Source organism: Aethalodelphis obliquidens, unplaced genomic scaffold, assembly GCF_003676395.1.
Source record: "Aethalodelphis obliquidens isolate GAN/ISIS:26980383/991018 unplaced genomic scaffold, ASM367639v1 scaffold5, whole genome shotgun sequence".
NCBI classification, from domain to species: Eukaryota; Metazoa; Chordata; class Mammalia; order Artiodactyla; family Delphinidae; genus Aethalodelphis; species Aethalodelphis obliquidens.
In genome coordinates this window covers 58836470-58863320 of record NW_020837949.1, presented here as the reverse complement: position 1 = coordinate 58863320, position 26851 = coordinate 58836470, and the positions used below count along the sequence as shown (strand labels likewise).

Below are 26851 nucleotides of genomic sequence, written 5' to 3'. Positions count from 1 at the left end.
ACACAGATTACCAGGCCTCACTCCCAGAGTTTTTGATGCAAAGTTCTGGAGCGGGGCCCAGAGAGTTTGCATTTGTATTAAGTCCCAGCTAATGCTGATCAAGGGGCCACACTTTGAGAACCCTTGGTTTAGAATTGTAGACAAGTGGTAGATCTCCCACTCCTGAATTTGTCAACCTGCTATGGTAAATTGGGGACAGGTTGTGGACAGTTTGGAATGTCAGAGTCAGGAGGTTTTTGAAGACCTAAGAGATTCATCAATGACAATTTTCCACAATTCCTAGCATTCTTGTAAAACTGAAATTAGACATCACCTGTGAAATGCGATGACATCCTCTGGAGTCAGGGCCCTGTCTCATCTCTCACAGGACCTGATCTAAACCTCCCCGCTCTCCCTGCCACATCTCACTTCCCATCAGAGGTAAAAGTGTCTCTGACTTCACCAGAAAATAGGGACCTTCTGTCATTCTCTGCTTCCCCCTCCGCTACCATTACCTAAATCTATCCATAAACCTTTTTTCTCCAGTCTTTCCGGTGCCCTGCCTTTTCTCCACACCCCAACCCTGCATGGGCACCTGATATCACCGTTCTCGATTTTTCAAACCATCCACTGTTGATCTATACATTTCAATGGCTCCTTCTCTTCAGGCCACAAACATGCTCAAGTCTCTCAAAAAGAATAATAACCAAATCCTTCCTCCACCCAGCCTTCCCTGCTGGCCACCACTGGATGTCCTTCAGTTCGCAGCCTAATGGCTGGAAGAGCAGTCTGTATTTTCGATGTCTACTGTCTTCCCTCCTCACTCTGCTGCCACCTACAATCTGTCCTCAAGGATCCACTGAAATTGCTCACTGAGCTCCACACCACCTTCCTCTTGCCTTTTCTTTTCTTTTTTTTTTGCGGTACGCGGGCCTCTCACTGCTGTGGCCTCTCCCATTGCGGAGCACAGGCTCTGGACGCGCAGGCTCAGCGGCCATGGCTCACGGGCCCAGCCGCTCCGCGGCATGTGGGATCCTCCCACACCGGGGCACGAACCCACGTCCCCTGCATGGGCAGGCGGACTCTCAACCACTGCGCCACCAAGGAAGCCCCCTCTTGCCTTTTTGATCTGGGTACTCCTCCTCATGCTGCAGCATCATCAGCTCCAAGGTTACACCCTTGTCATCTTCCATCCACAGTCTATTCATAATTTTCTCCCTTGGAGTAAATGACTAACTATATGCTGATCACTGTCATAGCTGTAGTTTTAACTCCACTCTTGCCCCTGAGCTGCTGTTTTTGCAATTACCTTTGAGAAAGTTTCAGCTAATTTTCTACCCCAACTGAAGCCTGCTTCTCCTCCTCTATTTCCTGTCTCAGTCACTGGCGCCACCGTTCTTTCACTCAGATGCCAAAGGCAGAAACATCAGGATCGTCACTGACTCCCCTGTCAAGTCCGTTGGTCATTACGTGTGCTTGATTTTCTCTCTCAGACTTGTGTTCTCCTGCACAAGCTCACTGTTTCTGCCACTGCCAACGTCATGGCTCTCACCGGGATGATCTAACTAGCCTTGTAACTGGATTTCCCGTCTCTAGGCTTAGTATGCTGGTGTGGAAAAGGACATGTTAGGGGGTCACACAAACCTAGGTTCGAATCCCAGTTTCCCCACCTTCTCACTGAGCACAGCAGGCACGTTATTTAAGCTCTCTTATGCCTTTTTCCTCTATAAAATGGAATAATACTATCTACTCATAACTTTACTGTGAGGACTTTGTGGACTAATGTATGTAACACTGTATGTAACATTTAGCACAATGCCTAGTACACACTATGACCTCAATAAATGTTGGTCCCTCCTCCCCGACCCCTCCAAATCACCTTCCATCGAAAACTCCCTAAAATTAAATTTTGATTCATAAAGTGAGGTGTCACTGTTTATAAAATAAAAATACATCTACACAATCAAGTATACACTGATCTTTCCAGCCTCACTGCATGTCATTTCCTAACTGGATACCTGCTTTCAGCCGTTTAGGTGAAAACAGCTGCACATTTGTTGATCCAGCTCCCAGGAATGCAACCTGGTCCATCGTTTGCCAGGTAAACTACTCCAATGAAGTTTCTGCTTCAGTGGGAAGCCTTCCCTGTCTGTGGTTTAAAGATGAAACTTGGTGGGGGGAGGGCAATGTAATGTGTTTTAATCCCCTCTCCCTTCATGCTATCCTCACTAGAATTTGCAAAATTAGCATCCTGTTTGGAATTCATTTTTTCCATCTTTCCTCCTCATTCTGGTGGTCTCTCTCATAGCATTTTCTAGAAATCTCTATTAGTACTTATTTCACCTGAACCAACCACTCACTGCTCCCCCTCTTTTCCAGATGTTTCCACCATGCCCTCCGTGTCTCATTCCGTAGTAAAGTCATGTGCCTGCATTCTCAGCCTTCTCACTGAAAACTCCCTTGACTGCCTGTCTCAAACCCATCACCTCCCGTGCCGTTTCCTCAAGTAGAAGCTGTTCATCACGGCGTATTCTATTTCACAACAGTGAGACAGACAGTCAGCTTCTTACTTGCTCTCCAGGGCTGTTTCATGGCTCTTCAGCCCTCCAGGAAAAAGTCCTGCTTCTTTTAAGCTCAGGCCACTTGTCTGTACCACCTTTTACCTCTTTTGATCTCTCTTCCTAATTCACTGAAGACTTTAGCACCTGGGTCACCATCTTCTTCTCTATTCTTATTTTGCCATTATTATCCTGGCCCACTTCAAAGCACACAGCATACTAGAACCCTGACCTTTTATTTCCGTGACTACCTCATCTCCAGAGAACTACAACTTCACTGGACTTCAGCTACAGACATGACCACACCCTGGACCCTTTTTTTTTTTAATCACTTGGAATTATTTCAGTTGTGAAATGTTAAATCCAAACATCCCATTTTCTAACAATTTACTAATTCTAACAATTTCTAAAAATTTACTAATTCTCTTACCCAATTACTGTCTTCATAATGTTCTTTGATCTTATAGGGCCTTCCAACCCCCCTAATCCCTTTACTTTCTTTTTTTTTTTTTAATTTATTTATTTTTGGCAGTGTTGGGTCTTTGTTGCTGTGTGTGGGCTTTCTCTAGTTGCAGCGAGCAGGGGCTACTGTTCGCTGCGGTGCGTGGGCTTCTCATTGCGGTGCCTTCTCTTGCTGCGGAGCACGGGCTCTAGGCACGTGGGCTTCAGTAGTTGTGGCGCACGGGCTTAGTTGCTCCGCAGCATGTGGGATCTTTCCAAACCAGGGCTTGAACCCATGTCTCCTGCATTGGCAGGCGGATTCTTAACCACTGCACCACCAGGGAAGTACTACTTTCTTTCTCTTTTCATTTCCTTCCTACTCCAGCTTAGAATCCTTAGTCTAACATCAAACACTGTCTTGTCCACGTCTCCAAATCCTATATTCTGTTGTCCTTCCATCATGTTATGGCAAAGCTCCAGCCCAGGGTCCAACTAACTGTCCATCTCATCCCTGTCCATATTTGTGCTGCCAAGCTCTCTCAAAGGAAGTCAGCCCTGAAGACTGATGCCACTAAAACATCCTGGTCTCCAACCCAACTGGGTCCTCCACACTGCCCGAGGCCATCTTTGTTTCCCTCATCAGCCCTTTCTGTTCTCTTCTGTGACCAACTGAAACCTGCTCCCTTCAGCACCTCCCTTCTGCTCCCTTCAGCACTTCCCACTCAGCAGAACACTTCATCTCCTACCTCACTGAGAAAACAGAATCAATCGAGAGTTCTCTCTGCTTTCATCCACCAAACCTACACACCATGTATATTTGCCCCCATCCTTTCCTGTTCCTGTTACACCAGAAAAAGGTGTCACTGCTCAAATGTAAAACTCACCCCCTGCCTATGCTATGCATCCCATTCACTCCAACATTTTTGGGATCCTCTCTCTGTCTTATGCTTACAGGGTTTTTTCTACTCTTTTTCTTAACTGGCTCTTCCACAACAGCAATATCCTCAAGAGTCTCTACAGTCTTAAAAAAAAAAAAAAAGGAAAGAATAGAAAGAAGAAGAAAAACCCTCTCTCCACTTTCCATCTTCCTCTCCCTGTAGCCAAGCTTCTGGATTTTTCTTCAGCACTTCCTGTTTTCCTCTCACTCCTTACCTCCTTAATCTGTGTTCTACTCTCAATGCACTCCAATGGGACTGTACTTGCCATGGGCATCAGTCGAGTTGCTAAATACAAGGAACATGTGACAGTCTCGATGCTACTTCTCTCAAGTATTTGTTACTGTTGATCACTCCCTCCTCTTTTGCCTTCTTAGTTTTATTATAGAAAATTTCAAACATATTTAGAAATAGAATATCCAACTTCAATATTTATCAATACATGGTTCATCCTATTCACCTACAACCACAAGCTCTCCCCTTCCCAAACGATTATTGTGAAGCAAATCCCTGACATCATGTAACTTCTTCTGTAAATATTTCTGTGTACCTCCTTCAAGGTCAAACCACTTAAAATGATCACAATATCATTATGACACCTACAATAATAATTCATCTCTATCAACAAATATTCAGTCAATATTCACATTTCCCTAAAAGCCTTCTAATTTTTTAATGGAATGTTTGCTTGAATCAAGATCTTACACAGGATCCATATTGTGAGACTGGTTGAAATGTCTCAAGTTTTGTTTTGTTCTGTTTTGTTTGGGCATATAGCTTCCACCTCTATTTCTTTCTTTTTCCTTGAAAAAATTTTTTGGTTTTGTTGCTGAAATGAGATCAGTTGTCTTACAGATTTCCCCAGCCTGGATTTGGCTGATTGCATCCCTGTGGTATTATTTAACATTTTGCATCTGTATCTCCTATTGCCTCTAAATTCAGAGATCTGGTAGATTGATAAGATTTAGATTTGATCTGGGGGACAAGCCTACTTCAAAGGTGGTATTGTATACTTCCATAATTATGAAGGTGGTTTCTATTTTTAAGACGTTATCAGCAATAACCATTGCTTAGATCATTAGTGGTTGCAAAATGATAATATTCAAATCCTATCATTTCTTCTTCCCATAATAGCTGGAATATGTCTATAAAGAAAAACTACTCCCATCAACTACTTAGTAACCCTGCAACACAAATCACAGAAAAGACAGAACAAATCTTTGACTCTTTCAGAGTGACGGATTCTTTGCTTTAGTTATTAGTGCTTTGTTTTGTTTTTTAAAATAAATTATTTATTTTTGGCTGCATTGGGTCTTCGTTGTTGGGTCTTTGTTGCTGCACGCAGGCTTTCTCTAGTTGCAGTGAGCAGGGGCTACTCTTTGTTGTGGTGCGTGGGCTTCTCATTGCAGTGGCTTCTTTTGTTGCAGAGCTCGGGCTCTAGGCACGCAGGCTCAGTAGTTGTGGCTCACAGGCTCTAGAGCGCAGCCTCAGTAGTTGTGGTGCATGGGCTTAGGTGCTCCACGGCAAGTGGGATCTTCCCGGACCAGGGCTTGAACCCCATGTTCCCTGCATTTGCAGGCGGATTCTCAACCACTGCGCCACCAGGGAAGTCCCTAGTTATTAGTTTTCAAAATAATCAGTTGGTCTCCCTGATATTCTCCAAAGATGACCAATGAGGTTTTATTTTTCTTTTTTCAGTATCATTATGAACTCAATCTATTACTTATAGACAGTAAAAGCTTATTCAGCTTGGCTTCCAAACTCTTTGACAAGAAATTCATAGCGTTTGCTAGCTTCCTTGTTTTCTATTATGATGAAATATTCCAAGCTCATTTTCTACATTTCCTGCTCCAGATCTAGAATCAGTAATTTCTTCCAGGATCTCTGGTTTCTTTTAGTGGAACTGGTATTTAGAAAGCACAATCTGGACCCCAGAAGAGTAAATGCCATTGGATTGGTCATTTGTTTCTAAACCTTTTTGGTAGATAGAGCTGTGAATATGTATTCTTTTGGATTTAGAGGTAACACACACCACGAGTTCTTACTGACAGGTCCAACTCAAATTTAGGATTATGACAGAGTTTTTACCTAACTCTGTGTATTTGCATCTCCTTTCAACCCTGCTGTTAATATGAATTCTCAATGACATCAACTCTCACAAACATCGATATCAAGATACAAATGCAACAGTATAAGAGACAGTAACAATACGACCATCAGCGATATGAGTGCTAGAAGTAGTTAAAGATTTTTGAGGGGAGTCCTTTTTAATCCCTAAAATATATCTCGTTTGGAATGTATAGTCAAAAATGCAGGGTTTTGAAGTCATTTAGAATTGTCCCACACTGTCAGGTTCTGCATCCAATCTGAGCCACACCTAAGCTGATTTCATGTTACTTCAATGAAAAAGAACCAATTGTAAAACTTATTTTGTTTTATAACTATGTAAAATATTTACATAGTTCTCAAACCAAACTGCCAAGGTATATTCAAAGAAGTATGGCTGTTCATTTCAGCCTCCAGTCTCTCTCTAAGTAATCATTTTTGTGTGTGTGTGGTTCATCTTTCCAACTTTTAAAAATGTATATGTAGATATTTAATTTAGGGAAGGAGGCAAGATAGCAGAATAGAAGGACTTGAGCTCAACTCCTCTCACGAAAACACCAAAATCACAGTTGACTGAACAGCCATCAACAAAAAAGACTTGAACCTACCAACAAAGATATTCTACACATAAAGCCAAGGAAGAAGCCACAGTGAAATACTAGGAGGGGTGCTTTCACAGTATGATCAAATCTCATACCTGCCAGGTGGGCAATCCACAAACTGGAAAATAATTATGTGGCAGAGGTTCTCCCACAGGAGTGAGAGTTCTGAGCCCCATGTCAGGCTCCCCAGCCTGGGGGTCTGGCATCGGGAGGAGGAGCCCCCAGAGCATTTGGCTTTGAAGGCCAGCAGGGCTTGAGTGCAGGAGCTCCACAGGACTGGGGGAAACAGACACTCCGCTCTTGGAAGGCACACACAAGGTTTCATGTGCACTGGGACCCAGGACAAAGTAGTGCCTTCATAAGAACCTGGGCCAGACCTACCTGTGGGTCTTAGAGGGTCTACTGGGGAGGCGGGGATCAGCTGTGGCTCACTGGGGGGGCAATGACACTGGTGGCGGAGGCCCCAGGGAAAATTCATCTGCGTGAGCTCTCTCGGGGGTCGCCATTTTGGCACCATGACCTGTCCCCACCCAGCAGCCTGCAGGCTCCAGTGTAGGGATGTCTCAGGCCAAACAACCAACAGGGTGAGTACACAGCTCCATCCATCAGCAGACAGGCTGCCTGAAGTTGTCCTGAGCCAAAAGCCACCTATAAACACACCCCTTGACATGGCCCTGCCCCTGTCACCAGAGTGACAAGACCCAGCTCCACCTACCAGTGAGTAGGCACCAGGCCTTCCCACCAGGAAGCCTGCACAAGCCCCTGGACCAATCTCACCCACCAGGGGGCAGACACCAGAAGCAAGAAGAACTAAAACCCTGCAGCCTGAGGAACAGAGACCACAAACACAAAAAGTTAGGCACAATGAGATGGCAGAGAAATATGTTCCAGATGAATGAACAAGATAAAGAAGAACAATTAAATGAAGTGGAGATAGGCAACTACCTGAAAAAGAATTCGGAGTAATGATAGTAAAGATGATCCAAGATCTTGGAAAAAGAATGGAGGCACAGGCTGAGAGAATACAAGAAATGTTTAATAAAGAGCTGGAAGCTTTAAAGAACAAACAGAGATACAATAACCAAAATGAAAAATACACTAGAAGGAATCAACAGCAGAATAAATGAGGCAGAAGAACGAATAAGTGAGCTGGAAGACAGATCGGTGGAAATCACTGCTGCAAAACAGAATAAAGAAAAAGATTTAAAAGAAATGAGGAAAGTCTAAGAGACCTCTGGGGCAACATTAGATGCACCAATATTTGCATTATAGGGGGCCCGAAAGGAGAGGAGAGAAAAGACCTGAGAAAATATTTGGAGAGGTAATAGCTGAAAACTTCCCTAACATGGAAAAGGAAACAGTCACCTAAGTCCAAAAAGTGCAGAGAGTCCCAGACAGGATAAACGCAAGGAGGAACACACTGAGACAAACAGTAATCAAACTGACAGAAATTAAAGACAAAGAAAAAATATTAAAAGCAACAAGGGAAAAGCGACAAATAACATACAAGGGACCTCCCATAAGGTTATTAGCTGATTTCTCAGCAGCAACTCTGCAGGCCAGAAGGGAGTGGCACAATATATTTAAAGTGATGAAAGGGACCTTCCCTGGCGGTGCAGTGGTTAAGAATTTGCCTGCTAATGCACGGGACATGGGTTTGAGCCCTCGTCCGGGAAGATCCCACATGCCGCGGAGCAACTAAGCCCGTGCGCCACAACTACTGAAGCCTGCTTGCCTAGAGCCCATGCTCCGCAACAGGAGAAGCCACTGCAATGAGAAACCCGCGCACCACAACGAAGGGTAGCCCCCGCTCGCTGCAACTAGAGAAAGCCTGCGTGCAGCAACGACGACCCAATGCAGCCAAAAATAAATGAATTAAAAAAATAAAGTGATGAAACAGAAAAACCTACAAGCAAGAATACTCTACCCATCAAAGCTCTCACTCAGATTTAACAGAGAAATCAACCGCTTCACAGACAAGCAAAAGCTAACAGAATTCAGCACAAGCAGACCAGCTTTGGAACAGATGCTAAAAGAACTTCTCTAGGCAGAAAAGAAAAGGCCATAACTAGAAACAAGAAAATTATGAACAGGAAAGCTCACCGGTAAGGGCAAATATACAGTAAAAGTAGGAAATCATCCACAAACAAATATGATATCAAAACCAGCAATCATGAGAAGAGAAAACAAATGTGGGATATTGGAAATGCATTTGAAATTAAGAGACCAGCTACTTAAAACAAACTTGTATATACACAGACTGCTATATCAAAACCTCATGGTAACCACAAACCAAAAATCTACAATAGATACACACACACGAAAAAAGCAAAAGCAATCCAAACACAACAATAGTCATCAAATCACAAAAGAGAACAAAAGAGGAAGGGAAGGAAAAAGACCTACAAAAACAAATCCAAAACAATTAACAAAATGGCAATAAGAACATACATATCGATAATTACCTTAAACATAAACGAATAAGTGCTCCAACCAAAATACATAGACTGGCTGAATGGATACAAAAACAAGACCCATATATATGCTGTCTATAAGAGACTCACTTCAGATCTAGGGACACATAGAGAGTGAAAGTGAGGGGATGGAAAAAGGTATTCCACGCAAATGAAAATCAAAAGAAAGCTAGAGTAGCAATACTCATATTAGACAAAATAGACTTTAAAATAAAGACTGTTACAAGAGACAAAGAAGGACACTACATAATGATCGAGTGATCAATCCAAGAAGAAGATATAACAATTGTAAATTGTAAATACATATGCACCCAACATAAGACCACCTCAATATATAAGCCAAATGCTAACAGCCATAAAAGGGAAAATCGAGAGTAAGACAATAATACTGGGGGACTTTAACTCCCCACTTACATCAATGGACAGATCATCCAGACACAAAATCAATAAGGAAACACAGGCCTTAAATGACACATTAGACCAGATGGACTTGATATTTATAGAGCATTCCATGCAAAAGCAGAATACACATTCTTCCAAGTGCACGTGGAATATTCTCTAGGATAGATCAAATGCTGGGCCATAAAGAAAGCCTTGATAAATTTAAGAAAACTGAAATCATATCAAGCATCTTTTCTGACTGCAATGCTATGAGATTAGAAATCAACTACGAGAAAAAAAACTGTGAAAACCATAAACACGTGTAGGCTAAACAATATGCTACTAAACAACCAATGGATCACTGAAGAAATCAAAGAGGAAATTTTAAAAAATACCTAGAGACAAATGACAATGAAAACACAACAATCCAAAACTTACGGGATGTGGCAAAAGCAATTCTCAAAAGGGAAGTTTATAGAAATACAATCTTACCTCAGGAAACAAGAAAAATCCCAAATAAACAATCTAACCTTACACCTAAAGCAACTAGAAAAAGAAGAATAAGCAAAACCCAAAGTTAGAAGAAGGAAAGAAATCATAAACATCAGAGCAGAAACAAATTAAATAGAGACAAAGAAAACAACAGAAAAGATCAGTGAAACTAAAAGCTGGTTCTTTGAAGAGATAAACAAAATTGACAAACCTTTAGCCAGAATCATCAAGAAAAAAAGAGGGCTCAAATCAATAACATTAGAAATAAAAAAGGAGAAGTTACAGCTGACATCACAGAAATACAAAGGATCATAAAAGACTACTACAAGCAACTATATGCCAATAAAATGTACAACCTAGAAGAAATGGGCAAATTCTTAGAAAGATACAATCTCCCAAACTGAACCAAGAATAGAAAGTATGAATAGACCAATCACAAGCACTGAAATTGAAACTGTGATTAAAAAACTCCCAACAGGGCTTCCCTGGTGGCGCAGTGGTTGAGAGTCCGCCTGCCGATGCAGGGGACGCGGGTTCGTGCCCCGGTCTGGGAGGATCCCACGTGCCGCGGAGCGGTTGGGCCCGTGAGCCATGGCCGCTGAGCCTGCGCGTCTGGAGCCTGTGCTCCGCAATGGGGGAGGCCACAACAGTGAGAGGCCCCCGTACAGCAAAAAAAAAAAAAAAAAAACCTCCCAACAACCAAAACTCCAGGACCAGATGGCTTCACAGGTGAATTCTACCAAACATTTAGAGAAGAGTTAACACCTATACTTCTGAAACTATTCCAAAATATTGCAGGGGAAGGAACACTCCCAAACTCATTCTATGAGGTATCACCCTGATACCAAAACCAGACAAAGATATCACAAAAAAAGAGACTTATATGCCAATATCACTAATGAACATAGATGCAAAAATCCTCAACAAAATATTACTAGCAAACCAAATCCAACAATACATTAAAAGGATCATACACCATAATCAAGTGGGATTTATCCCAGGGGTGCAAGGATTTTTCAATATCTGCAAATCAATCAGTGTGATGCACCACATTAACAAACTGAAGAATAAAAACCATATGATCATCTCAATAGAAGCAGAAAATGGTTTTGACAAAATTCAGCACCCATTTATGATAAAAAGTCTCCAGAAAGTGGGCATAGAGGGAACCTACCTCAACATAATAAAGGCCATATATGACAAAACCCACAGGTAACATCATACTCAATGGTGAAAAGCTGAAAGCATTTCCTCTAAGATCAGGAACAAGACAAGAATGTTCACTCTTACCACTTTTATTCAACATAGCTTTGGAAGTCCTCTAATCACAGCAATCAGAGAAGAAAAAGTAATAAAAGAAATCCAAGTTTGAAAAGAAGCAAAACTGTCACCGTTTGCAGATGACATGATACTATATACAGAAAATCCTAAAGATGCTACCAGAGAACTACTAGAGCTCATAAACAAACTTGGTAAAGTTGCAGGATACAAAATTAATACACGGAAATCTCTTGCATTTCTATACACTAACAACAAAAGATCAGAAAGAGAAATTAAGGAAACAATCCCATTTACCACTGCAACAAAAAGAATAAAATACCTAGGAATAAACCTACCTAAGGAGGCAAAAGACCTGTACTTTGAAAACTATAAGACGCTGATGAAAGAAACTGAAGACGATACAAACAGATGGAAAGTTATACCAAGTTCTTGGATGGGAAGACTCAATATTGTCAAAATGACTATACTATCCAAGGCAATCTATAGATTCAACGCAATCCCTATTAAATTACCAATGGCATTTTTCATAGAACTAGAACAAAACTTTTTAAATTTGTACGGAAACCCGTAAGACCCTGAATAGGCAAAGCAATCCTGAGAAAGAAAAACGGAGCTAGAGGAATCAGGCTCTCTGACTTCAGATTATACTACAAAGCTACAGCCATCAAAGCAGTATGGTACTGGTACAAAAACAGATATACAGATAAGTGGAACAGGATAGAAAGCCTAGAAATAAACCCATGCACCTATGGTCAATTAATCTACGACAAAGGAGGCAAGAAAATACAATGGAGAAAAGACAGTCTCTTCAATAAGTGGTGCTGGGAAAACTGGACAGCTACGTGCAAAAGAATGAAATTAGCACACTCCCTAATACTGTACACAAAAATAAACACAAAATGGATTAAAGACCTAAATGTAAGACCAGACACTATAAAACTCTTAGAGGAAAACACAGGCAGAACACTCTGACATAAATCTCAGCAATATCTTTCTGGATCCACCTCCTAGAGTAATGAAAATAAAAACAAAAATAAACAAATGGGACCTAATGAAACTTAAAAGCTTTTGCATAGCAAAGGAAACCATAAACAAAACAAAAAGATAACCCACAGAATGGGAGAAAATATTTGCAAACGAAGTGACCAACAAGGGATTAATCTCCAAAATATACAAATAGCTCATGCAGCTCAATATCAAAAAAAAAAAAAAACAATCAACGCAATCAAGAAGTGGGCAGAAGGTCAAAATAGACATTTCTCCAAAGAAGACATACAGATGCCCAAAAACCACATGAAAAGATGCTCAACTTTGCTAATTATCAGAGAAATGCAAATCAAAACTACAATGAGGTATCACCTCACACCGGTCAGAATGGCCATCATCAAAGTCTACAGACAATAAATGCTGGTGAGGATGTGGAGAAAAGGGAACCCTCCTACTGTTGGTGGGAATATAAACTGGTACAACCATTATGGAGGCTCCTTAAAAAACAAAAACTAGAATTACCATATGATCTAGCAATCCCACTCATGGGCATATATCCAGAGAAAACCGTAATTCAAATAGAAACATGCACCCCAATGTTCACTGCAGCACTATTTACAGCAGCGAAGACATGGAGGCAGTCTAAATGTCCATCAACAGAAGAATGGATAAAGAAGATGTGGTACATATATATACAATGGAATATTAGCCACAAAAAAGAGTGAAATAATGCCGTTTGCAGCAACATAGGTGGACCTAGAGATTATTATACTAAGTGAAGTCAGAGAAATACAAATATCATATGATATCACTTATGTGGAATCTAAAAAAATGATACAAATGAACTTATTTACAAAACAGAAACAGACTCACAGAGTTCAAAAACAAATTTATGGTTACCAAAGGGGAAAGGTCGGGGGAAGGATAAATCAGGAGATTGGGATTAATGTGTACACACTACTTTATATAAAATAATCAACAAGGACCTACTGTATAGCCCAGCTCAATATTCTGTAATAACCCATATGGGAAAAGAATCTGAAAATGAACTGAATCACTTTGCTGTATACCTGAAACTAACAAAACATTGTAAATCAACTATAAAATAAAAATTAAATTTAAAAAATATATAAGTAAATATTAAATGGTGACAACATACTATTTATGTTTCTCATTTAAAAATATAGTGACCTCTATATTCTAGAGATCACTTCATAATAAGCATATGGACATCTGCATTTCTTTTCTACATCTGAATAGTACTCCTTCATGTGGATGTATCATACTTTTCATTTGTCCAGTGTCCTATTGATGGACTTTTGGGGTTTTTCCAATGTTTTGCTGTTCAAGGTAGTCTTTGAACAAATATCCCTCTGCATAAGTCTTTTTCTTATTTATCGCTAGTACGTCTTTAGCATAGAATCCTAGAAGCGGGAATTGCTGTCAATGAGCAAATATGCATTCATCATTTTTAGATATTGCCAAATTCCCCTCCATTAGCGTTGTATCATTTGCATTTCCAATGACAATGTATTAGAATGGTTGTTTTCTTTCGGTCTCCTCACAGAGTATGTTATCTTTTGGATTTGTGTCAGTCTCATAGTTGAGGTTTCTCAGCTTGGTTTGAGTTTGAATTTCTAAGTGTGGTTGTTTTTCATACAGTTAACAGCCAATTCTGTCATCTTGACACAGTCCTCTCCATTAATACCCAGGAAGCCCTATACGCAAACAATTCTAATTTTTTCCTATTTCTTGGGTTGTTACTTTTTAATCTTTTTTTTCTACCTCCATTTCTCCTGTTTATTTCCTAAATATTTCTCTTTCTCTGCATTGTGTTTTAGCATTTCTTTTAAAGTCCACTCCTTGGACTTAATAAACGTTCTGATTGCAACTATGAGCAGCCCAAAGCGCTCCCTCTGCTTCTGTCCCAATTATCAAACTGCGTAGTGAAGGCTGTGAATTGTGCCTCCCAGCCACCTTAAATACAACCCGTACATCACTCCTCAGCAACATACACCTCCTTGGGTGTCCTCCACCGCAATGAATGCCACTACAGATCTCCAGTTGCCCCAGTCTTAAACCTGGGTTTCTTCCTGCTGACTCCCTCTCTCACCTTCCTTGTATCAAATCAGTCACCAGTTTCTGTGGCTTTTACCTCATAAATGATTCTCAAATCCATCTACGTCTCTCCATTCCAAACTACTGATATAAGCCACTGTCATTTCTTCCCTGGACTCCTGCACCTTCCTTCCAGGTGGCTTTTTCTAGTTTTTCTTGCTCCCAAACATGGTCAGAATTACTTGTGAAAACACAAATAGGATGGTGCCATTTACTAGCTTAAAAACCATCAAAAACTCAAAAATAACCCAAAACCAAGAAACCCAAGTCCCAAGTCCTGTATTTCCATAGGTACAGATGTATGTGAGTAAGTACTGCAATGCTCTGGACACTCAACACTAAACTGATAGCAGAGGGTACCTGGGATGGAAGGCAATGAAGGCGATGTCAGGGGCAGGCTTAGTATTGGTGAAGGAGGACTTGTTTTATCATTATTTGCATTGTTTGAATTTTTACAATTAGAGTGTTCTCCAGTATTACTTATATATGTTAAAATAGATAAAACGGACTGAGAAAGTGAGGCTTAACTAGCTCTGAGGCAGGTCGGGTTCACCAGAAGGTTGTACAAATTCCTAATGCCAGGTCTCCTGGAAGAGACTAAAGGTTCCCTACAACTACTCCCAAGAGACAAAATTGTCCTCTTCCCCTATGTATTTCCTGGGAATGTAAATCAAGGTTTTCTTACCTTTGTGGTCCACAGTTTGACGGTCCAGTCGAACGACGACGTGACAAACAGGTGTGAAAAGTCGATTGGGCCCACTGCCATGTGGCAGTTAATTCCTGTCACTGGCCCTTGGTGGCCTTCGAAGACTTCCCCAATACCTGCTTTGCTGCACAAAGACCACACCAAGAGCAGAGTTTCAGTGACCTTCGCAAAGCACTGATTACTTTACAAAAACCAGGCTTGTTTCTGCGTGATTACTTCTCCATGATTTAGCACAGCCATAAACCATCAGACATGAAACCACTTTCAGTTACCCTGAGAGAAATAAATGCTAAACTACTCTTAGTGACTAAAAAGACAATATGGGGTGATACCATCTTTTTAATCTTCAGAAGTTAATATCAAATTTTTATCATTTAATCCTTTTTCAGGAGTGCCTCAAAGCCCATCACTGTGGTTGCAGCTGCCTTGATGCAAAACACATACAGCCGGTCCTCTATAACCGCAGACGCGGAGCCCGCGATATGGAAGTCTGACGGTATTGTGCCGTTCTATAGAAGGGACTTGAGCATCCTCGGATTTTGGTACCTGCAAGGGCTTCTGGAACCAATTCCTCGTGGATTCGGATACCAGGGGACGACTGTACACTCAGATCTCAAAGCTTTCGTATTTATAATAAGATGATTCTACTCTTGTGGTGACTTTGACACAACTCCCATTTTAACTCCTTTCAGGGAGCCTATTGGCTATAAAACTCCATATATCCTTGAATACACGCATTTACCCTTTTGAGACAAAGTTCTTAAACTAAGCTGACATACCTGAAAATGTAAAACTTTGTGGAAACCCTTGTCACCACAAAATAATAGGCAAAATAACTTAAATGTCATATGGAGAAAATGTTTTCACTGAAAGCAGAAGAGTAATTTACAAATCCGCTAAATGTAAATTCTGTAAGGGCTGGTGCCTTGTTTAGCATGCAGTAAGTGCTCAATAAACATTTGTTGAACAAAACAGCAAAGAAAGAGGCAAACTTACGCCTTTTTCCCCAACAGGAGCACATTTGAGAAATGGCGATAGTTTGAAAATTATCCACAGACATTTGTCGTTTATTTAACTAAGCTGGGATTGTTCCCAGCCCCTATTATCCCACAATAGTCTGCACACAATCACACCCAATTAGAAAATATACCAAAATGCTGTATTTTAAAAATTCACGTGCACAAGGTTATAAATATGACAAATACAGAGGGATTGTGGAATCCATATATTATGTCACAAAGAGTGAGAATGCATTAAGTTATTAAAGAATGTAGGCTTCTGGAGCACCAGTAAACGTCAGTGTGCTAAGGAAAATTTGAAATCATGAGCCAAGTGCTGCAGCACGTGTTCCATGTAACAGGCACTCAAAAATTATGCCTGGTCAAACTGCTAACAGCAGTTCCACACGTGATCATTTACATTTGTCCTAGAGAACATGAGGAACTGATCTTTGAAGTGGCCCCTGGTGAGACTCCATTTGCTCTTAACAGCATCCTGAAAGGGTTTATAGGGTGCAAAATAAAGAACTTATTTAATTTATGGAAGTGGATTTGCACCTTTTCCATGTTAGGTGAAACACAGAAATTTCGCACCTCTCCCCTGTAGCCCTATGTGACCCACTTAAGATCACTATGAAGCCCAATGCCTACGACTTGACAACTCTATTGAGATCTGTATTTTATATTTCAGATAGATGGACCAATGTAAAAAGCAAAATCAAGCTCACTGTAAAATGATTTGTGGTTTGTACCTTAGGTACCCTTCCTTTGAACCACAGTGCATCTTCTGATTGTGTTCGAAAAGGACAATAGCCACAGAACAAAAATATTCACCATGTAAATGGTTATTCACATTAGAGAAAATTTTTTAAAATCTGAAAGTTATCAATGAACATGTTCTATAGCCCTCACAGATAATTAAAGCCTTGGGTTAAGTCAACTGAACCTGTGCCCTGTCGATTCTAAAAAGTATGTAGATAAACCTGTGAGTCTGTCTGGCCCACTGTTGCTCTCTGTGCCTCTCTCATGCCACTTATGACATTCTACCCGTCTTGCAGATGTTTGTGTGCTTACCTTTCCCACCATCGTCAGTTTCTTGAAGATAGGAACAGGTTTAAATGATGTCTGCATGCCTGGCAACATCTAGCAATGCACTTTGCTGAGAGCAGTTGTGCAGTGAACGTTTCCATGAATGAACAACTCTATCAGATCTTTCTATGCTTTCATAAAACTGATGTGTGGTTTTAGCCAATACTTATGAAGTAGGACTATTGGGCATGGAATTATGAGGCACATCTTTCTAGTCATCTTTTACTCATGTGAGCAGGGAAAATACTGCTTGTTTCTGTGGAGAGCACAGTAGGAACTTCACAGCCTGTACTGTGTGAATGGAAAAAATCATATAGCTGAGCCACGGATGCCTGTTATTTCTACAAATCACAAATACACTGGAGTATGAACCTCGAACAATTTCTGGTTCCTCGTTCAATCTAAATAGCCTGTGGTGAGTGCAAGAGATGAAAAATCAATTGAATTAGAACTACTAAAGTGAAAGAGAAATAACACAACAAGGTGAACACAGTGAACCTTTCAAAAGCTGTGAGTCCATTCATTAAGTCTTGCATGTAATTTTATAACCCAGTCTAAATTATCGAGTTCCACTTTTTCCTGAGATTTTTCCAGGAGCATCTGCCAATCTCTCAACCAAGACAGGATTCTTATCACCTGGGATCTTCATTCTGCCTTATGTATCTCATACTATTTCAGCCTCTGATTGAGAGGAAGGGCCCTAAGGCACTTCTCTATATTATTTGGTTGTTGTCATTCTTTATTCCCCATATAAATTTTTAACTCCTCACTTACTATGTGCCACACACCAGGCAGGAAACCAATGATGAAATGGAAATAGTTTAGTAAGAGAAAAATGGCAGATGACTGAATAGTTGAAATAAAATGGGATGAATGCTAATGTAGAAGTGATACGAAAATATATAAAACAACAAACCTATCTGACAGCTTGTAGTCCTATCCCATTTATTCCACTTTAATTTTCTCCATAGTACTTATCATCTTACACCACATATTTACCTGTTTATTATTTTACTGTCATTCACCCTCAACCAGAATATGAACTCCAGGTGTTTTGTTCCCTACTGCATCCTTATGACATGGTGGTGCCTGGCACACGGTAGGTTCTTAGGAAATATTCCTTGAAAGAATGAATGAATAAAGGGAATGAAAATGCTACGGAAACATAAAGAGCGAAATGATTTTCTTTGTCCAAGAGAGTCAAGAGAGGCTTCAGCGTGGAAAGACCTTTGTTCTGGCTCTTGAAGGGTGAGAAGGAATTAACCAGGCCAAGATGGGAGAAATACCAGACCCAGCGGGAGAAACCGAATGTACAAACTCACAGAGGTGTGGTGGGATCAGCCATATTGGGGGATGGGTGCGTGGCTGGAGCCTGAAGGCTGAGGCTGGGAAGGGGCAGGTAGTCAAGGGTAATCAAGAATCTTCTATGATATGCTAAGAAGCTTGGACTTTTTTCCTTCAGGCAATGTGAACCATCAAAGGCTTACAAATGGCTAAAGCCTTACAAAGGCTTACAAATGGCATCCTTATAGCAGAAGGATGCTATAAAATCGTGAAGACATGAGGCTGTGATTTGCATTTCTTCAGAAATGCCTTTCTCATAACGCAAGGTGGTTATAATCCAGAAAGCGATAACAGACTTTTGGAAATGAAGAACACGTCATCGGTAAGAAAACAGAAACTCACCTTCCATGACGACAGGCCGTGTAGACTGTACCCTCCTCGCTGCCAACCACGAAGTTATTGACGTCTCCCGTTGGGAAAGCCATTCCGGTAACAGCCACAGGCTTGGACTTATTGTACACCAGCTCCATGCTCTCCTACCAAAACATGGCGTGGTTACATCCCCTCTGTCAACTCCTTGCCATGCCAAAGATAGCACGGAAAAATCATTTGACTAAATCGCCTGTTTGCTTTTCACACAGCGTTACAAAAGACCCCGGCTGTGCCAGAAACCACGCTTTACTGCCCCTGACATTCATGCTTCTGTGTATCTCTGGTTTCAGGCCGGCTGTATTTCATCAGTGTGTGTGCTGCTTCTGAAGTCAGGCAGAGATGACAGGTGAGAATTTTGAAACTAATGGTGCAGAAACTGAAGATAATACTGTAATGGTTACACTTGTCAGCCCCAGGCTGTAATACAACACACAATACCCTTATATTTACAAACATTTTCAACATCAATTGTTCGTGAGAATACACTTGTATTAATATCAGATGTACTAAGCACGTTTGTCAAAGCAGGAGTGTGTGTCCTCCATGGACTGAAACCAGAAAGTTGTCACTCAGGTCATAAAAACCAGATTTCAACAGGGACTAGATTTCCTGAAGGGCAGACACTGGGTGTGTAGGCTCTAAGCCCGCAAAAGACAATGTTTAAATAAGTCTTTAAAATGGTAAATGAGAGTCTTTATTTTATCTAAAATGATTTTCAAAATTGGGAATTCAAGTGTATTTTAAAAGACATTCTGCTGAATTAAGTTTAACGACAGTGAAGAACAGTTAAGTATAACTAACATCCTTGAGTATTTCTGGCTATTTACATCAAACAGCCTGCTTTGTGCACCTAAAGTAACTTTAAAACAACATTCTAGGGGATCATGTCATTCTGTTTGGAAGTTTAGTCCTTTTTTATGCAAACAAATAAACCTAGTCATCGCAGCTAAGGAGTCCATAAATCGGAAGCACATGCTAACAGTCTGGGAAGTGCAGACCACGTGGTCATGTGACATGCCTGCAGTTTGTGAGATCCAGACGCAGCGAGTGCTTTAGTGAGGGGATGCTGTGACACTGTAATACAGAAACCTAGACCAACCGGGGGTCTGCTCCATGGCTAAAATTAGCAGAGGGAAGGTACAGTCTCTTGGTCACCCACTTGGGACAGAGAGGGAATAGGGCAACTGTTGTCTGTTCCCATGTCTGCCTGCCATCCACAGCCATGCCACGAAATGCTCCATCTCTGTACAGAGACAGGCGTCTGCGGGCATGCCAAAACTAATAAAAATGGTCATGTAGCCCCCGTACGACTGGCTTTAACCTAAACAAACACACATTTAATCAGCAAAATGGGCAATTAAAAATTCCTAATTAGAGGGTTCACTCATATCTGTTTGCTTTTAAAAGAAAACAACATATTGCTGAGAAATTTAAGACAAAGCTATAAAATACCCACACACAACTCCCAACTTGTATAAATGTTAAAGATCAGCAAAAATAGAGCAACTTAAATTGTAAGGAACTTATTACCTCTCCCCACACACTAAAATTATAAAAAGAACTTCTTTAGTCTTAGTATTCTCTTCATCTGTATTTTGTGGAAACTTATAGCAAGGTTCCTTTCAGCTTCCACATTTCCTTATGTATCCTGAAACTTCTAATGTCTTCCAAAATTGTGACAGAGACATTCCAGCATCGTTATTCCAGGAAAGGGAATAGGAATGTTAAAATTGAGAAGTATATCCTAGATATCTTTTACAATTTTCTTGATGTTTCCTCACATTGTCAAAGGCTATAACAGGAAATTCTTCTCTGTTTTTAGCTGGAGGACAGTGAAGTACTTTTTTCCCCAAGAAATGTGGAAAGAGTGTGGATATGTGTGTATTTATCTGTGGATATGAGTGGTGTCTTCCGTGTGAGTGTACATACATATATTCTGAAAGTTGCACTTAGGTGCCTCCCCCCAATGGTCTCTTGCACTTCTGCTCCTTTGTTTAGCTCGCATTACTGTAATCAGGAGCAGTTTGGAAACCTTGGAACTTTTTCATTTTCAACTTCTTGTTTTTTGAGCAAGGAATGGCAGGAGCCACCCTAAGAAACATTCCAGAGGAGAAAACAGATGGTTGGACAAATTCTTCAAACACACAAGGCAGTTGTCTAGGCTACAGATACAAGCGAGGGCTTGGATTTCTGTTTTGCTGGGATACCTTTTCTCCAAGGCAAGGACCCATCAGGGATCGCTCCGCTGAGTTCCAACCCCGTTTATATTTGTTTAACAATGCTGTAGGGTAAGTACAATTCCTACCACAGCCAACTTCCATAATTACTATGCTTTAAAATGGATTATTTCATTTTCACTTGAAACTGACCTAAGGATTAACGTATTACAATAATTACATGATTTGCGGTAAAGGAAATGGGTTTGGCTTCAAGAGGAGGCTGCTGAAAACAGGCACCACTCTTTCAAGTGCACACATTGATTTTAGGTCCTATAGGATGTGAGAGTTTGGCTTTTAGGAACTCTGTTCCATTAGGCAGGTTATCTCTTTTAACCAAGATGCTTTATGTGTAGGGGAAAACAAACCCACCTGTGGAGTGGAGAGCATGTCCAGGCTCCAGGAACACATTTTACCATCAGTAGAGACAGTGATGAGGTTATGAGCATTCTGGGTCCCAACAACATTTACACAGTACACGGGATGCTGCAGAAACATAAACATGGAGGATCAAACCCTGATCCAAGAGGAAATGCTTACATCTGAGTGTCAAACACATTACTCTAAAACAAGGATTAAGGAGTGACATAATCCCACAATAATACAAGCCTCAGGTCATTTGCCACTTTTGATTTGAACCTGATTTCTTTTTAAAAGCTCTGGCAGCAACACGTCGTAGTGGAAATACTCAGAAAGCTTCACCTTGCTCGGTCAGATGCAGTACAATGGAGCTGAAGCAAACGGGAGCAAATGAGGATTGATGGGACAGAAGGTGCACAGGGAGGTGAATGTGTATTACTTGAATGAGGCTCCACCACATAGTCTGGCTTCTAACCTCACCATGAGTGACGGAAAAAGACAGTCTTCAAAAGGGTAGAACAACTGCCTTTTGGAAGGAGTGTTAACTAACTCTGGAGTTTAGTGCATTACAGCCACAGTGCCAGACATTTGTTAACATGCTTTATAAAAAGTGGTTAATATTCATCAGCCTCTTTGATTTGAGGGAGAGATACCGGTGGTGGAAATTATTGGCACAAGGAACCTAGTAAGATTAAATTACGTTTCTTTATGTTGCTGTAAAACCTAGGATAATGATAGATTTATTTCTCAAAATATTGTTTAGGGTTGTACGGAGGCTTAGATTTGGCCAGGGTCTTGAGAAAGGTCCCTTAAACATCCCAGGAATCATAAGCAAGATGCTCTAACCTTTTGTCATAATGCAAGAAGGTTATGCTACTCTGTAGAATCCTCAATGGTAGGCTAAAATCATTTGCAGCTGCACATTAAATACTAAATGCAAGGTTAGCAGAAGCACAACGTAGCAGTAATTTGGGTTAGATTTCAGGCAGCTTAGCCATCAGTGGCCAAACCACAACTTAGTCGATGCTTCTCTGTGCAAATAGCTGACAGTCTGAGTCTCTCTCTTGATGAGTTACTGTCCATAATACCTAGCCACAACAACAATGAAACAATCTCTAATATTGCAAAGTTGATATTATATAAAGGATGGTTCCCAAACTATTATTATCATATAAACTCCTGGTCAGAAGGAACTGTAATAACCATAAGTATAGCTGTTCATCTGCCTCTCCCAAGAGGTGGTCCAAACTCTGCTTAAACACCTTTCTTAGCCAGTTTTAGCACTAATTCTTGGGCAGTTCCTCCTTCTACCAATGGGGATGAAGAAAGCTCAAGGAAATACTTTCAGTGAAGTGCCCTCTGACATCATATACATCAAGTCAAATAATACGTACGGATTGTTCTTATATTACCCCTCCTCCCCCCAGTCTTGTCTTGCTCTGACTAATCATCACCAATTCCTTCAAATGCGTTGAGGACCTGGTTTTCAATACCTTCCCCAACCTGGACACTCTCGTTTGAATACGCTATATTTTGTCTGAGTTCCCCTTCCAGTGAAGTTCTGAGAATGAAACATAACCGTCTACGTACATTCTGACTAACTGAATACAGAAATACAGGGAGCATTGAATTGTCACTTCTCATGTGATAAAAAAAAAAAATGCCTGTATTAATGCATCTTAAGATTTACACTTGTTTTGGCAACTGCATCACCTCTTTTACCCATGCTGATGGAGAGTCAACCAAGTCCCTATGTCTTTTTCACACCACGTTCCTGCAGAAACCTGGACAGTGGTAAGTACGGCAGAGATCTGGAACGAAATATTCTTCTGATCAGGTCTCTAAATACCAAAAGGACTGACTGGTTGGGGGGCTGTGGACAATGCTTTTTCCCAAGTCTCTGGTGTATGTGGAACGTACAGCAGAGTACAAACTCAAGGGTGAGTCACATGGCGTTCTAAGCTCTGCATGCAAATAAACTGGAAGAATGGATGAGACACATTGTCGCCTGAAAATGGCAGACTCAGTAAACTGAAGAATGAGAAAGCAAGGTCCAAACATTGTTATGAGCCCCAAATCTGCCTAGTGCTTTTTAGCGAGAGTCCAACAGGGTTTCTTCTGTTAACCACAGAGCATCAACACAAATCTCCAAAACCCTAATGGATCGGGACTCCTAAGGGTGGGTGTAGTAGGGAAAGAAGGCATCTAGAAGGATGTAGAGAGCAAATGCCCTGAGAAGGAATGTGTGTGGTAGCCCCTCCCTGGCTTTAATCAGTACTACTGGCCTGTGCTTTCAGGAGCAATAAAACTCAGTTTAAAAGAAAAGAGAGATGTAAAGAAACCAGAACAGAAGCAGACACGTGGGCATGCCTACTTAAACACACACACAAACACACATCACTCTGCTTAATGGAAAGAAAAAAGCAACGGTACCGCTCATTTTTCCAGTATAGAAGCCAGATTGTTTTTATTTATTTTAGGAATAAACTTACTGTGTGCCAGAAGGTTTTTGCTTTAATTAGGATTTCCTGTTGTCCCAAATGCATATGTGTGGTGGGTGTGAAAGGAAATTAGTGAGTAATCTGTGGTGGGACTCTCTTTCCTTAACCACTTTTGATCCTGGTACCAGTGAGCCAGGCATGAGTGGAAGTTGAAAGACAAGTCAAAAAATTAACTGTGCTCTTTGAGCTGTGGATTCAACGAAACACAGCAAAAGAGAAAAAAACCTGTTATTTTATTTTCTAACAGAAATAATGTCACTCTGTTTGATAATAACAGTATTTTCGTTGTGAAGATCACATCCTAAGTTGCTTGGAAAAGAGATGAATACTTTGGAAGAGCCCCTGCAGCATTTGGATTCTCCCCAAAAGCTTCGTGCTAAACGTTCTGATACCTGGATTTATAACTTTTTGAAATTTCAGGAGGTATGCTTACAAACGCACCAGATATACACACAGGGCCAAGAAATGGCTTCATGCTCCTTGAGCAAACACCTGCATCAAGCCCGTCTCCTCTTGGATCACAATTTTCTGTTATTAGTTTGGAGAAATGGGGTAGGCAAGAGCAATTTTCCCAGATTCCCAATAACTAGTTTCACCTGCATGTGTGTTAGGCCCAAGTCAATCAGAATTAAGGCTGACTTGGTATTTGTCATTTCCCATCGTCGATCTTACAAGAGTGGAAGAATTTTCCTCTTCATGGTCTCGGCTAAAGCAGCTAGCAGTTCTTTTTCAAAGCTAGATGGTTTTGAGGCCAGCAGATGAAACAAATGAGGCAACCACATTAAGGAAATTGAAACAATAGCAGAGCTGTATCCTTGGGCATAATTTGGGCATTTCAGAGAAAGGACATCAATTCCCCTGAATGTCAGGGTAGCAGAGATTGATGGAGACATGCCTGTCTTCTTATTCCTCCTAACAATTGCTAAACACACCTGTCATTCTCTTAAAGGAAATGACAGACTAGTTGTCTTACGAACACTATACTGAAACTCTTCCGCTAAATTATGGGTAATGGTTTTGAGATGTTGACTTTTAACCCTAGGGATTATACTGTCACTGTAGACTTTATCGTTGAGACTTACACCATGCATTCCAGAATTTAAAGTCACAGCACTCCCTCAAATCACCAGTGGAAAAGGCCTATTGGCAAAAGTCCCATATGCCATCCCTAGACGGAAAGTGCTTACTCTTTATGGTCTATTTGAAAATATGAGTTTCCACCTTAAAATGTAAATGTGAAGAGTTTCTTTGGGAAAACAATTTCACAGATGCTTCTTCCAAGGTTTCTTCCTGTGGCATTTTTTAGTTTTAAGCTATCCTCCCTGTAGCTTTATGGGACATCCAAAGGGATCCTTTCTATGTGTTAAAACTTGTAGACCGTTAAGAGTCCTCTAAACCCAGTGCTTCCTTCATCTACTTTCCACTCGGCTTTCCTTTAGTCAGTCAGAAAGCAATCACTGTACGTTAGATACTTCAAAGTTGGAGTTGCTAACAACAGCCGTACTTCTGTCAGTTATCCCCTCTTTCAGGGCTTGGATGGCTGACCGGGATGTGACAAAAGCTTGACTTACCGTGTGCGCAGCAGCCGACAAGGGTGTCCGCTGGACTGGCGTCCTCCGATGACTGCGATTATCCCACAGGACAATCTGGCCCGAGTAAGTCCCACCAACTACCAAATTGGGATGGAAACGAGCAAAGCAGACTGACATCACGGAGGACTGTGGGAGGGAAGAGGAGAAAGGTATCGTGTGAAATGGTTAGAGGAGGCTTGTTTCTTCCTGAAGAAAAAACTGCTCATCCCATAAACTCAGCACATCCTGGAAAACACAAAGCAAATGTTAAGTGCAGAGCGTGTAGGACATTTTGTACACAGACACAGAATTTCCCTGGAGAGGTTAGCCGATGTTTACTCCTTGAAACTTGAAATCTGAAGTCTCGGCCACGTCATCAAATAGGCATAAACCCTATCTTACGTACATCATGTTTTGTGGTCTGTAAAGCTTGGGTTTGTGGATATTTCCCATTTATCAATAAAATCACATCAGAATTAATATTAATTCTCCATTAGTCTTTACAAAACAATTCTTTATTTAGGGCATGTCTGCATCCATGTACAGTGCTGGCAAGGCTCTGAGGACTCTGAGACTGGGTACTTTTTTTTTCTTTTTGGCTTAATGTAGACTTCTAGGAAGTGTACTGATCTCAGACTGATCCAACTGGTTCCGCCCCAAATTCCCTCGCCTCCCATGGGTATTCTCCTGACCTTTATCCTGCCCACTTCAGACAGTTCTTAATGTTATTCTTTGCCTATTTTAACAGTCAGAAACGGATTTCAGTCCAACTCTGCCATGGCCTGTCATAGCATCATGAATGTGGTTTCTAAAATTCCACAGAAGACTACCGGGCACTACATTTTATAGGAAATTACTTAGCTGAGCAGGAGCCATGATACATTTAAAATCAGACAAGCTGGCTGTTCCACATTTGCTAAGAAGTCCACTGTGACTCCTGTTGTGCTTTACATGGTTGCATTTATACACAAAAGTAATTGTTTTTAATAAACACATTTCACCCTTTCAGTTAAATTCAATGAGTGATCTTATGTATAAGGAAGGCATCGTACCAGGCATGATGAGAATACAAAGGTAGTCACTGCCCTCGACAAACCCGTGCCCTAGGAAAGAAAACTAAAAAGCATGCGTTCGGTGAACATGCTGCCGCTGGTCCCTACATGCTAGTCCACACCTTTGTATGGAATAAAAAAAGGTGCCTCTCTGCACAACATAGTCACGTGGGCGTGCGCCTTGGCAAGTGGGGAGGAAGGTAGATTTTTGTCCTCACTTGTCCCTTGGGTTTGAGATGCTTATGCAGGTCACAACTTGCACACACAAGCAGCAGCCCTGAAGGTGAT

The 26851-nt window shown here is 41.0% G+C and overlaps 1 protein-coding gene across 2 annotated transcripts in view; it reads right to left on the bottom strand.

Annotated features, from left to right (window-relative positions):
- The window catches only part of DYNC1I1 (dynein cytoplasmic 1 intermediate chain 1), a 345033-nt gene that overhangs the window by 58834 nt on the left and 259348 nt on the right, over positions 1-26851 (bottom strand). For both annotated transcript variants that reach the window (XM_027102495.1, XM_027102496.1), the window contains 4 exons: positions 25512-25658; positions 21452-21565; positions 18834-18967; positions 15040-15184 (listed from right to left, as the gene is read on the bottom strand). In XM_027102495.1, the coding sequence (XP_026958296.1) occupies positions 15040-15184; positions 18834-18967; positions 21452-21565; positions 25512-25658 (540 nt within the window). The remainder of the gene's footprint in view (positions 1-15039; positions 15185-18833; positions 18968-21451; positions 21566-25511; positions 25659-26851) is intronic.